General features: G+C 35.4%; 1 protein-coding gene across 1 annotated transcript in view; it reads right to left on the reverse strand.

Annotated features, from left to right (window-relative positions):
- The window catches only part of MMP16 (matrix metallopeptidase 16), a 166,267-nt gene that overhangs the window by 24,860 nt on the left and 123,831 nt on the right, over positions 1 to 17,576 (reverse strand). Inside the window, exon 6 of the mRNA XM_030445245.1 lies at positions 16,423 to 16,640. Within this exon, the coding sequence (XP_030301105.1) occupies positions 16,423 to 16,640 (218 nt within the window). The remainder of the gene's footprint in view (positions 1 to 16,422; positions 16,641 to 17,576) is intronic.

The following is a 17,576-nucleotide window of genomic DNA, read 5'->3' on the forward strand; positions in this document are numbered from 1 at the left end:
CTGCAAGGCCTCTAGAGTTCTGCCCTTTATTTTATACCTATTGACCTATCTGCAGCTCTGCAGTCTTCTAAATTCTAAGCTCAGTCTAAATTCAAAAGGCATTTTTCCACCACTGCTTCATCAGTTCATGTGAATTTCACCAAGGGACCTTAGTGATGGTAATACTGGGCCTGCAGCATGTGAGTTTAAAGGCTTTGTTCCTACTCATTTGGGGATTTCTGTTATTTATTTAATAATATCAATTTTCAACACTCCAAATTTGGAATTTATAGCACTTAACAAAAAGGACACCACTACACAGAACAGAACACACACACACAATGAAAAAAACAAAAAAACAAAAAGAAAAAAAAACAACTGAATAATTTTTAATTGCTATTTTTTTATATTTAATATATAGAGAATATTATGTATATAATAGTCTCTATATGGTTTATGTTATATATATATTTTTATATATTTTATATATATATATACATATATATATATATATATATATGTATATATATATATAAAGTTTGCAAGCGAATTAGCCATACTTCAGTTCCTACTTAATTCCACAGCAAAAACCAATTTGGTCTATTGAGACTGGAACCAGGCATTAAATCGATTTTTAACAACAATGTTTTAGGTTTTTTTTAACAAAAATGTTAATGCTAACCAACAACACAAGCAAAAGAACTAACTACTGTGTCTCAGAGCAGAAGCAAGGAAAAATAAAAAGCTGATGAACTTACTTATTTGTAAGTACTTACATAAGTACTTACTTATGGGAAGCACTACACCAAACCTATTTTTGCAGTACCTCTGAAATCAGAGCTTTTCCACTGATAGGAAAATTTCAGCAGTGTAAATATATTTCAAAGCAGGAAAATTGCCTAATTATTTCACCTAGAAAAAATTTGCTAAGGAGTAGAATATTTTTTTTTCTTTATCTACTCTTACCTGTTATTGTCTGTAACTTGACCAGCAATGTCAAGTAATTTATTCAAGGTCAAAAATGGCTGGTTTTATAATGAAATCTAACTTCTTGCCTTCATATTCTGAGTCATAACTATTGCTCTGAAGAATCTTTTTTGCGAAACTATTTTTCATTGCTCTCTTGCTACAGTAGTCCAGAAATTAGGCCTCAAAAATCAGGGAAAATATGAAAAATAGTATTTCTTTTTCCAAAGGAGTCAAAGTGCTATGGCACTGTATATACACTCTTGACTCTTTTCACAAGAGGAACCTCTTTTTTCCTTCTCATTTATGAACTGTTGTATAGATCTCCTCCATGGACACTGTAGACAGGAAAACTACAATGTGCACTCTTGTTCATCTAAAGTCTGATTCTGGTTTACGCATCAGGTTGGCAGAATGTAACAAGAGGAACTATGGCTGAACCTGGAGCAAAAACACTTCCTTTACTTTTGACATCAATTTCTTAAGTATGGATCAGCCAAAACATTGGTAATCCCTTTGAAACCTCATCTGAGTTTCTGTAGTAGTTTCAAGAGAGTACTACCATCCACACCCCAGTTTTCCTGCTTCTAGGGCTGTGCAGTGGTACCAAGATCCAGATTTTTTCCCTTGATTTGATCTTTGAATTTCTTCTTTTTCTCTATAAACATCCTTCTTATCCTACTGTTTCTATACTTTGGCCATTTGTATTGGGTGTCAGTGCTAGGAGAAGCTGTGCCCTGTGCCAGACACAGAAAGTTCCAGTCAGTTCCAGATGGCTCCAATGAACCCATTCCAGGACACAATGGGCCCCTCACCCAAGCTGCTGTTGCATCTGTGGCAATATATTTAAGAAACAATGAAAGCCTTGCACCTCATTCAGAGATATTTTGTATTCAAAACACTCTCATGTTCAGTAGCAGATTTGAGAAATTTCTGATTTTATTTCCAAGAAGCAAAGAGCAATATTGAAGGCCTGACAACAAGCTATACCAGAATTCTGCAGTTCTTCAACAAGCTTTAAAAAACACCCATTTATGGACTAGACTCTGTAAATCAATCTTCTCTGCTATGTTTTTCTCATTTGAAAGACAGTGTTCTTTGTTCAACTACTTCAAAGAGGTGTTATTTTGCCCAAAATCATCAGCATAAAAAAGAATATAAAACCAATAATACTTTAGAATATAATTGAGATTTATTTTGGGTATTATATGTTGAAATTTTGCAATACATCATGCACAGGACAAGGCAAATATGAAAAAGTGCACAGTGCTGTGAAATTACATTACTTTTTCCTAAACAAGACATAACAAAATATTAAGCCAAGTACCTCATGTAGCTAGGTCATTTGCTGTGCAGAAATGATCTCTATTTGGTTGACTATTACTATATCCAAGTAGTCTCTGTATTTTCTTGAATATTGAATGCATAAGACATACGCAGACACACACACACATACGAATAGCTCTTAAAATAGATCTTAGGCTTAATAAAAATTACTAAGGATGTCATTATTATTTTGATTATTATTATAATTATGTTTTTAAGAAAACAGCCTCGGTATAACTCATAGAGAACTGCCAGAGAAAAGACCTCTTTAAATTAATGCAGTAAATGTCATTTACCTGCAGAGGCATCCACAGCCATGGTTATAGTTCTAATTTGGAAGACACACCTTGATTTAAATCATGGCCTTTGCCAGTGTCTGCCCAGCTGAGTGCAGTATCTTACTGCAATAACCAATTACCCTGCTTTCATCTGCACTGGAAAGACCATGTGATTGCTGTTGCCCTTTCCAGTGCCAACGAAAACAGGTGTTAAAAAGTATATTCTCTACATTTCAAACTAACAGGTTTAAATTACTGTACTGCATATCAACATACTCATTCTAATATAAACATCTGTTAAGACTGCTACTAGTATTTGATGATCTATGAAAGTAATTAATTTAAGAACACTTTGATGTAGATTTGGATAATATTTAATTTTGAAATATGTTATCCTCCTTTTGTTAAAGCTCTGCTCTCATTAGCAAATGATTAATTATATCCTTTATTTGAGTTCTTTCAGTCTTATTCAAATATGTACTTTATAATTCCTTCATTATTGAATTGCATATGAGATTTTTATAAAACAATTTATGCATATCCATCTGTCCTCTATTTTTCCAGTGTAGACAGAACCAATGACATTTATGCATTTCTTTTCTTTGTATACATTAACCTTTCAAAACTACTCTGAAGCAATGAAAACCTGTAAGCATCTATAGAAAACCTTCAGTTAAAGGAAAAACTGTTATGTAGAATACTTTTAACATGTGTTACTACCAGTGGCTGGGTGACACTATATCTTACATCATGCATAAAATCAGCAATATCAGAGACCATGAATAGACCTTATGTAGAAGATTACTAGGTACTATATCACTATCGTATACTTCGAAGAGTATTCAGTGCTTTCTGTTTCTTCCACATCAGAATATGTCTGGTGTTTCTATTTGTTGCCACTAGGGCTGATATTGCACAGTGCTATTACTGATATGATGTGTCCCAGAATATATTAATGGTAACAACTCAGGTATGAGAGTCTTGTCATTAGTGCTTTATCTTTGCCATTTACCATTCAATTAAAAACAAACAAACAACAACAAAAAAAGAACCCTTTCTTACTCTGGGGCTTTCTGTATTCCCAGCAGAATTCATCATTTCAGTTCATTCTAATATTGCTGAAATAAATGAAATTATTGAAAATGGTCCCATTGCCACATGATGATGATGATGATGATCTATTATGAAGAAACAAACAGGTAGTCATAAAAGAGGCACAACCTCTAAACTCGCCAAATCTAGGCTCGAAGCCAGGAATCTCTGGAATGCTCCCATTCCTACCAGTGCTCTGTAGGTAGCAACAGTACTGCACAAAATGCTTCATCCAAAGGATAAACTGCAGGACTTTACAGAGCAGTTGACTGTTGATTTCCCCAGAAGTGCGCTGAGGCCTGCAAGCCTACAAAAACACCTGTAAAATTTCTTGAACTGAGTTCTGTTGCTTGTACTATTGCCCCAAAAGCAGGGTCTATCACCTGGTCTGCAATAAGCCCATCCACAGGCAGAGTTGAGGTATTTGCTTTAATTCATACCTGCTCAGAGACTGATGCTAGGTAGTAGGCCAAAAAGCTAGCACAGCTTCCCAAAACACAACGGCTTCTTTTATACAGAGAAATGTGTAAAATTACTTCACCTATAATTATATTCTAGCATTCATATGCATGATTTATTAACTAGTTTTTCTACCTAAAGCGACTGCTTTAAAATTTCACCATGCATGCTCAAAGGGTAGGGGGCCTTGTGTTAGTAGGGCTCTCTTTAGCCTATGGGAGGGTATTTTAGTATGCTATTTAAGGAGATAAATACAATTAGCCAGCATGAAAGGCTATACCCATTCTCACACCAAGATAAGTTTAGGGAGCACCCCCTTTCATCCCTTTCCTCCATCATGCAATTCTGTTTCTCAAGGATGGGTTGTTGACTCCTAGGGATGTGTTTTGTACACATTTTCACAATCATGGTGTTTTGTAATTTTGTACTCTGTGTCTCTTTATTCTCTTTTATGTGATTTTCCAAAACCTTTACTTATTTTATTTAGTAGCCTACATAGTACCCTTAGGGAGTTCACATAAAAGTCAATGAATTCCATGAGTTCATGGAGCAATGGCATATTCTGCACCATGGAAAAATAAGAAAATTGGATATTGTTTTATTATTTTAAAAACTGGTATTTTTTAAAAATTCAAACTAAAAAACTTTCTCCTGGAATAGAGAATAAAAGTTATATTTAACCTGCCAGTACTGTAACAATGATGACTCAAATGGAAAAAAATATGACATGTTGTCATTAATACATGTCTGTCTAATATAATATAATTCAAACAAGGAACTAATGATGGATCTTTGAAACCAGGCAAGTACGTAGTAGGGACTAAACAATGAGAAGGGGGGAAAGGTTTAATAAGTAGTTGAATAACAATATGAGGTAAAAATGTCTGCTTTGCAGTAGCTATCCTTCTCTTTTACAAATAATAGTGAAAAATTAGTTGGAATGAAGACTGGCTTTCTGAGAGGACTGCATTTATATAGGCTGCGTCATCACATGATCATGGTTCCTGGAAACATTATGGGATATATGATTAATGTAATGTTCAAATGAGTTAAATGTCCTTTTTCATTTACCAACACCAACTTCTTGGTACTTTTCTTACAGCAACACTTTTCCCTCTTGATGTGCTCTGTGTGAAACTAAATAACCAATACTTTTCTATGACAGTTTGCTAGCTTAAATCTGAAAAACATTTGGGCCTCTATTCTATATGAAAGCTCAGTAATACTAATTTTACAGCTCCCTTTATTCTCTAAGTCTTCACTGATATTTTATGTCATACTCTGCTTTTCTTCCATACTTTTAACAGCCTTTCCTCTTTTTTCATTAAAAAAAAAAAAAAAAATCTAGAAATTGGACTACCTTTTCCCTTTTCCCAGTTGTCAAGAGGATTTTAAAATATGCAGTGCCCTAGAAATAGGCGGGATATCAGCATAAAAGTATTTTAGTATTCCTTAGCATTATGCTATATTGCCTTACCAACAGCAGCACCAGCCTTAGAACAGAAAACTCATTCCCGGAGAAGACAGCATCACAGAATCACAGAATGTTTAGGTTGGAAGAGACCTCCAAGATCATTCAGTCCAACCTTTGACCAACACCACAATCTAACTAAACCATGTCTTTAAGGACCAGGTCCAAATGCCTTTTAAATACCCCAGGGATGGTGACTCCACCACTGTCCTGGGCAGGACATTCCAATGCCTGACAACTCTCTCAGTGAAAAATGTTTCCTAACATCCAGCCTAAACCTCCTCTGGCACAGCTTCCATCCATTCCCTCTGCTCCTATCACAGCTCACTTAGGAGCAGACTCCTCACTCCAGCCTCCCTTGAGGGAGTTGAAGAGAGCCATAAGGTCTCCTCTCAGCCTCCTCTTCTCCAGACTGAACACCCCCAGCTCCCTCAGCCACTCCTCACAGGACTTGTGCTCCAGGCCCTTCATGAGCTTTGCTGCCCTTCTCTGGACACTCTCCAGCACTTCTCTGTCCCTCCTACAGTGAGAAGCCCAGAACTTAACACAGTGCTCAAGATGTGGCCTCACCAGAGCTGAGTACAGAGGGACCATCACCTCCCTGTTCCTCCTGGCCACAGTGTTCCCAATACAAACCAGGATGCCGTTGGCCTTCTCAGCCACCTGCACACACTGCTGACTCATACTGAGTCGTTTGTCAACCAATATCCCCAGGTGGTCCCTTTCCAACTTACAGGTCTCTAACCACACTTCCCAAGGTCTGTAGCTTATCACAGGGTTGTTGTGACCCAGGTGTAAGGCCTGGCATTGGGCCTTGTTAAATCTCATACAGATTTATACACCTGGACCATGTGTATCACAGAGGATCCTGTAGAAAACTTAGGGATTTCTTTTTCCACAGTTGTTTATAATTTCTTTTTGCTATCCATCTTAGGCTATGAGATCAAAATTACAAATATTTTTTTCTGTAACTTTTTTTCCCTCAAATGATACTCTATTTCTCATAAGTCTGAAACTGTTGAATAGAAATATAAAAGACATAGAGACGTACAACTATGTGAAAATGGTCCAGGACAGATTTATCTTTGTCCAAGAAAAACAGACCAACCATTCCTATGAAATCAGAACAACTGTGTTTTCTCTACTGTCTGCCCTTATCACTTTATCACTTGTAATATGATGCTTCACCATCTGCCTGAGGGGTGAGCAGACTATTTTAACAACTATTACAAATGTATTTGGATCACCAGGCCCTCTGTAATGACTCAAGCACTCCCTGAAAATCAAAGATTAAAAAAAAAAAAAAAAAGCTAGAGGAGAGCAAACTCAACTCCCTTTATTTATTTTTACTCCCAAAACACAGGGATTAATTTAGCATGGAATGGAGGCTGTGGGCCTAGGTGACCAAAAGTTACTGACAATCCAAGAGAAGGTTTGGTCTGCTTGATCAGAATTTGTTGATATAGACAGGGAAAATACTGAAAAAAGTCAAATGGAGAATAAGCCAAATATACTTTTTACTAGTTTCTTTATCCCAATTAGTCTTGGCAAACCAAGACTGTGAAACTGCAAGTGGAGCACAGAAGGGTACAGACAGTAAACCATAATGTCCACATGCATGAATAAGCCTATATATTGTGAACTATGGCATATCTAAAAGATCACTTAGCATCAGAAAAGGCCCCACAGTGATTAGGTTACAGAGCAATGCTGTTGAAGTGTTAGAATGGGAAGGGATTGAACTCTAATATTTAATCATGTTTAAGCATATTATTATGTATATTATTTAATGACCTAATACAGGTCAAGATACTGTCATTGGAGAGATAATGTCAAATCATTAATTACACGATCCCTGTATCATTTTGATTTATAGACTAATAATAAAATTTGATTTTTATAGGAAAACAGTCTTTTATTTCAAATACTTGTTTCTTGTGTTTATTTATTTAACATGTATTACACTAAATTGGTAGTCTCCGTGTCATGTCAAGTGAAATCTTGAATTGGTTACAGTCAACTGAATGCTTTTAGTAGTAGACAAGGAAGGCAACACCTATAAAATATTCAAGCTATAGCTTATAAAAAACATAAGGAGAATATAAAGGATTTAAATAAAATAACTATTACAGCTTTTTGATATTTTTCAATATATTTTCAATTAGGTGAATACTGTTTCACTGACAGATATTGTTCAAAGTTATGTAGGACCTCAACTGTCTAGTAGTGCAGTGTTTTTCAAAAGAAATAACCTATGAGATTAATTTCTTTTAATTTAAATGCCAGTTAAGCATCTGTATTGTGGACCCTCAACACCTTGAAAGGGGAAAAAACCCCACAAAAATACAAAGAAACTCAAAATACACAAATACTTCTGGAATATAAAGCTTTAGCTATAAATCAAGATTATACAAGTGTTTCCAAGACTGATCAATACCACTACAAGAAAAATCTTACATTACAAGCCATTCTAATTATTTCCCAGCATGTTTACCTAAATTAGTTGAAAGGCCACAATTTTGTACAAAAAAGAAATTTTAATTAAGTCTTGTGCTTGAAGTGTATCTGCAATTACTTCCTTTGGTTCCATTAGGATTTAGGCCCAATTAAAATGTATTGTTAACATTACAAGATAACATTTGCTGGTGGTACAAAATTGAATATATGCCTCCATGTAATTTCAGATTATCCCTTACTGTGAGTTTCTGCAATTGTTTTTTTTCAATAATGTTTTTTTTCCCTATTCTTTTGTCAATGAAATATTTTTAATATTATTAATCAGTGCACTCAAATATAGTCTCTGAAAACAGGGAAGTTCTACAAAATTAAATACCTTTTGTAACCTAGTATTCAGTTAAAGTTCTTGTAAGTCATTCTAAATACACAAGTAACATCATATAAACATGCTTTTATTTGTTGGGAGATCCTGTCGATTATTTTGTTTTGGATCAAGAAAAAGTAATGAAGTTTTTATTCAGTGTTGTTACAAGCATTTTCCTAAGAATATATAAAAATTTGACCCCCTCTATCCTTTTAAATAAAGTGAGTAGCAGAGACCTTCAGATTACACCATTTACACACTATTAAAAAAAAGAAAAAAGAAAGAAAAACAAAACCAAACAAAACCAAACCAGACAACAAAGCCAAACTCCACTTCTAAAGAATGTCTAATTGTTGGAATTTTGACACAGGATTTCCTAATATTTTATCTCACACCTTTTCAGTATTTATTAACATAAAACTAAACCAGAAATAAGACTTTGTTCAGATTCACATTTAACTGTCCAAACTTTTCCAAACATTGTCCCAGATCCTACCACCACTTTTGCATATGGGTTCACACAATTACTTGAGAATTTCTGTTGTTGTGAAAACCCTTGAAGAGTCTGAAGCATCTCTCTTTAATCTCTGAGGGCTACCTGGGGTAGGTAGTGTACTTTGTGGGTATTAAAGGCTCATCATAAAGTGGTGGGAGTTCCATAGAGACAGGACTGGGTCAGTCTTTGAATAAAGTGGTTTCGGCCAAAGCTTGGCCCTAGAAAGGAGGGTGATTTCCCCTGAAAACTGAGACACCAAAAGCAGACAGGAGAAGATCTGTCTTGCACAGAAGAGATGGACGTTTCCTGAACTGAATACAGAAGTCACAAAATACTATCAAACCTCACTATCTAGTATCTTTGAGGTCCACATCCCACAAGAAATGATGGATCAAATCAGTGGATAAAGAAGTCAGAAGTCTGAGGATTCATAGAATAGTTGAGGTTGTAAGGGACTGCTGGAGGTTTGGGGGGACTATGAAGAAACAGTAATGTCTCTCTTGGAGGAAAGTGAGGGAAGCAGGTAACACAGAAATATTTTGGGAGGCTATGTCTTTTTAGTGCTCATACTTCAGTTGCTATACAAAATCACAGAAGGGTTGAAGTTGGAAGATATCCCCGGATATCCAACCTCCTTCTTTGCTCAGTAGAGAGAGTCAACTACAGCCAGTTGACTTTGTTTTGTCCAATAAGCTTTTGAGTATGTATAAATAAGGAATCCTCACAGCCTCTCTAGGAAACTTATAATATGTAGGAATTTTCAATGAAAAGGGTTTTTTTTCTTATGTATAAATTGGATTTAAACAAGGAATTCTGCCTTTTTTTCTCTCTCAGGGAGAAGAAAATTCAGAGGGATATTTGGGGGTATGTGAGGTTAAAGTGATATCCCAACAGTGCTGCTAAATCTAATTCTTCTCCCTAGAGTGCATTGCCAGTGAACATCATCCAAATTTGCAGCATGGAGGTCCAGAAGCAATAGGTATCATTGTGTTATGCAAGAAATGGTGTGAGAATAAATAGCAATATGTGTGTGGCATCTGAGGGTTTATTTGGGTCAAGATGGTGTGAGCAATTACATGTTAACAAGATGGTAACACCACTTGCATTAGATGAAATGATAGTGTGACACTCTTGAGGGGTCCACAGTCAAAGCCAAAAGTGTCTAAGGAATACTTGCCCTTCAAAAAAATGTGAAACACATTTAGAGTGGAACTCTTTGGTCTCAGAGGACAGAATGTATCTAATTAAAAGCAAACTACACATGATAGACATGAGAGGAGCTCAGTACCATCTGCTCTGCTACTGATCAAATACTTTTACATCACATCATTTGCTAATGAATACACAGGCTTTTGGAAAAAAAATAGTATTCTTTCTTCTGAACAATCTGAATCCTTGCTAAAGATATTGAGTCATGCATCCCGTTAAGGTTATACTTTTTAATGGGCTAGGACATGAATAATAGGAATTTTATTAGACAGAGAGTACAGACTGCTAATCAGTTCAAGTTGCTCAAAGTTTTCAGAAACATGCATATGCATTATACTGATGTTCTTGCAAATAAAGCCCTTAGAATATAGTTATAGTTTTTATAACTTTCTATACCTAATATTTATATGTGTACAAATATACCTGTAGGTTAGTAGGTGCCAGATAATCCTATGACTGGATTGCTGTCATTCAAATGGACATAAAAATGTGTAATAAAATCACCTTTTTAGAAGGTGAGAGGTTAGAAAGAATTTTAACTGAACTGCTCTGGTACAATTATTACCCAGGTGATTATATTCTTTTCTAAATTCCTCTGTAGCTGGAAGGAATATGCTACCTGCTTTCCATACAGTGATGAACAGATTGTGATTTCCATTTTAAACCTGTGAAATGTGTTAGGTAAACCTCTTCCCCAGCTTAGAAGTATACTGAAAGGTTTAGGTAACATTTGGAAAATATTTTTTTACATTTGTCAGTGAAAGTATCCAATTATCAAAAATATAAAAGTTATGACTTTTTACTATTTCAGCTTTTCCTGTGACTGTATTCTAGTATTACAGTGTCCCTGATTTTTTCCTTCTTGACATCCTAAAATTTGGTGTTTTAACACAAAACATCCATCCTGTTCACTTCTAGTTGGCTTGGTCTACTGTGATAGACTGAAGTCCCTACTGAGTTTTTGCTTTTCTCCTTCCTTTATAACCTATAACCTGAACTACCTGAATTACAACTCCCTGTTGAGTTAAAAATGGCACATACCACCAGATTGTTCTTCCTAACATAATGATATAAAAATAGGGGGAAAGGAGTCCATGCTTGCCAGACTTACCTACTTATGACCTTCTGTTCTCAATCTTTTACAGCTGAGATGTCAAGTGGCTTTCCCACTCAGATCCTCTCAAAGTGCCTACTTCCACAGCATCCTCTGCTGAACTTTCCCAGGCTGCAAATGACAGCCCAGGCATCCACAGCATCACAGGACAAAAACCAGCTACACAAACAGACCAGGAAAGCTTTGAAAAAAATGTCTGCTTTCACATACAGTGAAGTCAAGTCTTATACTGTAGCTGTTTCTTTGTGTCTACTTTTTATTACTGGTATTTTCCCTCCGTCTCACAGATTTCTTATTAGACCTACCAGTTATGATTAAGTAGTCAATGCTAAAATGCTTTAAAAATGCCTCGTGTTTATTTCATATCAAGAAACAGGGTTTTTCTTTCCTTTCATGCTTAACAGCATACTCTATATAAATACACAGTTCTGAAAGGGATATTAAATGGCATCTATAGAGTTATGTATGAAAGCAACTGCAGTCTAAACTAATGCCAAGAGGTAATGACAGCCTAATTGGCTTGGCTTGTTGGGCGCGTCATAAATGTTTTTACAATGGTTCATAGCAGATGAAGAGTCAGAAAACAAATTTCTGCAAGTTGTGGAGAAATTACTATCAAACAGTAAAACACAGCCTGTTAAGGCCTTCTTAAAATTGGTTTCATATTCTACCATCTGTAATGTTAACATTTCAGAAGACATTTATCTGAGCTGTAAATGCTATTTGTTTGATGGACAAATTTCTTTCTCTTATATTTACATTACATTTCAATAAACACCTCACAACACTATACAACAGTGGTTAAAAATGCTGTACTTTGGGGACTGAGTTAATTTTCCAACATGAATACTACAACCATTATCAATTTCATGAGATGCATCATTTTTTTTCATTTTCTTAAGGACTCAGCATTGAACAAAGTAAGAAAATAGTGAAACCTCTATGAGATGTTTTTCTATGAGCCAAAAACCCTGATTCACAAAGAGTGGTGACCTGTCCCTCTAACTTGCTGATTGCACAGAACAAGTTCCATGTACTTAGGGCTTACTTTTCTAGATGTAACCTGTTCAAAAACCTAAGGACTTTGTTAAAATATGTATAACTGAAAAAGATATTAAGAAAAAAATAATATTAACAGCAGCAACACAGATTTTTAGAAGGAGAGCTAGAGGTAATTCTGTTGCCAAGGAACAATCAGCACATAAAGTTAACACAAGCTATACTAGCCTTAAAAAATAACAGAACAAGACATTGCTGCTATTGACCTGAAATCCTTTAAGAGCTAATACATTCTGTGCAATCCTTGACTCCCCCATACAATCTTTTTTAACTGTGTAAAAGATTCAGATGGTGTTAAAATAAGTACCTTTATTGATAGGATATCCTACATTATCTTCAAAAGCGTTTTGCTATAGAAGACTGGAAAAGCAACATGAATTGCACAGAATACGAGCAGAAAGTGGAAATACATGCCATAAACTTCATGCTAATGGATCTTTCCTGGGATTCCTTTTCATGACACTGTAGCCCTGGAGGTACTCTAAGGAGACTTAAAGGAGCAGACAGCTTTGTGGGACACTACATATTGCTATATGCAGTGTCTGAGAGGTTTTTCCATTAAAAGCAGAGAGTATCATACAACTCTGCCCAACTTCCCAGAAAAGGAAGATCGATTTATTTTTCTCTATTTTCATCCATTTCCTGCATCCCAAGGGAGTTCTAACTAAACAGAGGGAGAAAATGGCTGGAGAAAAGATCAGAAATAAGAGTTACAGCTAAATATAAATTGCAGTTAGTAAAAATAAAGAAACTAACTGCAATCTCAAGATAGAAAACTTGGCACTTATGAGTTTTAGCATAGAAATTCCTCTGTCCTGATGGTTGTTTCCAATAGCTCAAGCATGTATTAAATAATTGCAGTAATTAAAAAACTTTGTTCTATTAGGACAAACTTCACACACTGTAAGGTAGCAGTTCTGCTATCTTACATTGATGTTAATATGTTAATATGTTAATATTGAAAACAATATTGAGAATGCATTGATTTTAACTAATGTTTTTTCTTCTATAGCACACAGTGTCCCTAAACTTTACAGCTAGCATTTTAAGGGCACCTAATTTAAAGAATTCAGGTAGACGTCCTTAGGAATCAATACATTTGTATGGCAGTAATCCATGCATATTTGATGAACAATAATTTTCTTTTCCTTAACATCCAATCATTTCTACAAAATCAATGATTCACAGAATTTTAATTTTATTTGGTGGTCTTTGGGGAATCTTCAAGTTTGTTTTCCTTTTGTGTTTACTGCTCATGTTAGATGAGCAGTTTCTCTTCATTTCTGTAACCCTATAATTTTCATCAAGTGTCGCAATGGTTGTTTCTTTATCAAAGTGATGGTGAAACAATAAAAGGGATGAATAAGTGTAAACTGCATTTTCCCTTTAAGTTTATTGTGATTTTGTTTTATGTTGGATATACCCATTTGAGAATGCCAGATAGACTTAAAATCACCGACAAAGCTCATCAATTTAATTGAACACAGGAACTGCTTCTAATATTCTGATACTCCTAAGTATACCTAATAGTTCAACAGCCAAGAAAAAACAATCTTTTAAAAGTTGATGCTGTCATCTACTGTGAAAATCCACTGTACCTCAAGCTGTTATTTTTCATGCTTTAGTTTTATGTTTAATTTAGAATTTAATCACTTGAAAGGGCTCATATACTTAAACTCTGTGGCTAAGTTCCCAAGCAATTTCAAGGATTATTTAAACAAATTGAGCTCCTGAGCTTGAGACTTGCCCATGAGATAAAAAAGTGGCTATTTTAAATTTGAAATTGGTACATGGCCTACGTGCCATTCAGAAGACAGTAAAATCTGCCACTACACAATCATTACAGTGGATTATCCACATTACCTGTGGATAAAGACAAAGAAATAAAGGATATCATATGATTTGCCTCCAACTTCATTAATTTAACTCATCTGGGAATTAACCAGCAATAATTCTTCCAATTAAGGTCATAATTCTTCTTTAATTATTTCCACCTGGTAGAGTACTGCCATCAAACCCCTCTTCTTCACCTCTCTGTGCTTGGCTCTCAGCCCAAAATTCATGCCTTGCCAGTCTTTTCTTTCACTGGCATCATAAGGCCTTTTAAAAACAGTTAAGGCTTACTGGCTCAAGCATTTAAAGACACTCAGACTACAAAGATTTGTCTCCTTAAACTCCATTGCTTAATGTGCTGTCCCAAGTTATGCCTTGCCATGCTTCCAGGTACCCTGAAAGAAAACTGTAGAACTGTGGCACCCTTAAAGAAATCAGTGTGGGAGAAGGCCATCTCTTTCTTCTTTTTCCAACACATTACTCTTATGATTGCATCAACTTTATCATAGAGAATCAGAGTCTAAACATGAGATCTTACTGGCCATTTTTGTGTGACCAAGCCTTACCATGTTTCCTCACTATGGTGTGGATTATGAATGAAGTTTTAATTTGGAAAACAAATACAGTTTTCACACTGGTAAGCTTACAAACTGGAGGATATAGTACTGTTAAGGCAGTGAGCAGTAAACTCTTTTGGAGGAATCTTAATCTATGTTTTCAAACATAATATGTAAGAGAGATTAGTAGTGGTGATGAATCTATTCATCCAGGAACACAAACCTGGCTAAAGAGGAAATTTTGTATTAGTACGATAACATTTCATTATTTATCAGTTTATGTCTAAAATAAATGAGAATACATTCTATTGCTCTTGAGGTGGATGACTTGAGACTGAAGTAGGTATTTTAATATCCTGTTTAATGTCAAGTTGGAAAATTAGATTCTTCCTTAGCCTTTGCGTTTCAGTCATAAAAAGACTGATGGCTCAGGACCTCCCAGTGTTTTAAGATATACTGTCTACTCAAATGGAAGGGGCTGATAGCCCTAGGGCTGACAAAATCCGTAGCTGTTTATGGAAAAAAATATTTCCTGCCCATTGGGTTGTGAAGGTAATTCAATAATTTTGAATGAATTAATGTAAAGCTATTTTGTACATATTTTTTTATGTATGCTAAAGAAAGTGAAAGCCTGGGTAACACTGCTAATAAGATTTATCTGGAGTGATAGACTACACAAAAAGAAAACATATAAAGGAGAAATGAGTCCTATAAGAAACGATAACAACAAAAGCTTTTTAACTGTGAGCTTTATGTTTCTGGGACAAATTCGTTGCTCTTTCCTTGTACTGACACTATTGCTGAAGGAAAAGTGTTATCTATTAATGTGAAACACCCTTCTTCTCTACCTATAGTGTGAAAGTTTAAAAGAATTATATTTTTACAAAACAAAGATCCCTGACTTTCTATTGCCTAAGCATATTTGACATAACAGTAGTTCAAAATAATAGATAACCCTGTTGCTTGTTTCTGAAATATTTGCACAGCACTACCTCTCAGCAAATTTGCTTTGATTTAAGAGACTGAATTATAATAATACTGTAATTATGCTTTAACAGCCAATGGCTTCTGGAAACCATACTGCAGATTATCCTCCCAAGATACCTTTGATGTCCATGAGTCTTAGATAAGTCTTGCTATCAAAGATTGCCTTTCAGTTTGCTTTTTTTTTTTTTTTTTTTTTTTTTGATTTGTTGCATATACCACATTTATCAGCTCAGAGCAAGAAGGCTGGTGGAAATAAACACATAACGTTTGCAGTAAGATTTATGTGGCATAGACCTTTACTTAGATATTATGGTTTTAATGTAATCAGAACACAGCAACAAACTTCCTTTGTAAATGACTGATCTAATTGTTAAGTTAAATTCATAACTCCATAGGGAAGAAAAACAAAGGAGTGTTGAAGATGCAGTATCTACTGTATGCCTGATGTAGCTATATTCACAATAAATTAATTCCCATTATTCATGAGCTGATTTACACTTTTTATCTCTCCATAACAGGCAGCATTTATTTACCCTTATATTTTGAGGCCTCACAGTTTCTGCTGACATGGGTATTTTCCCAAAATAGAACATTACAGCAGTCCTCTGCTAGACATTTAAGCCATGTGTATGTTTATTTTTTAATTTCTTTCTTAAACATTCTAACTGTGAGCAGGCTGGGAAAGTGGAGTCATGATGAATGAGAGTTTGCTTTTCAAAAAAGTGATCTAAATATAGACATTTGATGTAACATAGAAAAATTTGCAGCCTCCTACCTTGAAAACAAACATTTCCCGGCGAAGAATAGCCAGAGTGTTGAAGTTCCCATCACAGATGTTAGGCTTGGCTCCAGGATAGGAAGGTTTGTCACCAGTGGGTTGTCGTGGAGGTTTAGGCTGCCTGTCATTCTTCCGTGGGTCTACTGGAGGGATGGAACGATGTGGGGGCACTGTTGGCAGAGGTCTTGTTGGTGGTGGGATCCTGTCAGGTGGACCTTTAAAATAGCAGCAGGATGTATTTTACATGCCCAGCAGTGGTGCACAAAGAAGAAATACATCAAAAAAACCCACAACCTGCTGTAAGAAGTGCAAATCTTACAGTGGAACATGAATGGAAAAAGTGTGACCTAATGTACCTTTCCCATGTTGTTAAAGGGTATAATGAATGACAACTATAAAACCAAGACATGAATGAAGAAAATTAATTTTCATTCTCCAGAATCTTCTTTCCTTATTGAAACAACATTCCAATAAACCAGCAAAGGATGCATAGTCCCTCATCATTTCAGATAAGAAGAAATTCATAGCACATATTTTGCAGCTAAGGACAGTTAAAACATAATCACTGTCTAGCATAGGAAATAAAGACAAACAAAAAGCCTGTTCCTAATAAGATTGTCATCAGGTTTTCAACTCAGATTTATAAGTTCCACCCATCAATTCATATGTAGTTATTTGTGGCATACTTGATATTTCCTACTGACCCAATCTGTAGGCCAAGTAATGTCATGTGCCTTAGAGACAGGACATTCCAGGCTTTCCCCAGGTCTCCTTGCTATGCTCTTGAAACTGGACTTCAAATGCTAGGCACCCACATGCACAGAATATAACTCACAGGTTTTATTCAATATTCTGAAAATAATTACTTCTTATTTTAATTTCATTTTGCAGTCTTGGAAAGCTAGATACTTGGTAATTAAAAGATTTGTTCCGAGGATAAATGGTTAAAAAGAACTGAAAAACTATAACTCTGTAGTTATGTAGTAGTTTTAAAACATTTTTCTTCTTTCAAATACATTTTCTGTCAGAATACACAGTTTGATGACAAGTAAAATAACTATTCCAGTCATAATTTTTCTATCTGAAAGTCAAAAGGCCATTCTAGACAGTTGCTGGTCATAACCCTAATGCCTAATGACATGCTACATGAC

The sequence above is a fragment of the Calypte anna genome, chromosome 2, assembly GCF_003957555.1.
Source record: "Calypte anna isolate BGI_N300 chromosome 2, bCalAnn1_v1.p, whole genome shotgun sequence".
Taxonomy (NCBI): domain Eukaryota; kingdom Metazoa; phylum Chordata; class Aves; order Apodiformes; family Trochilidae; genus Calypte; species Calypte anna.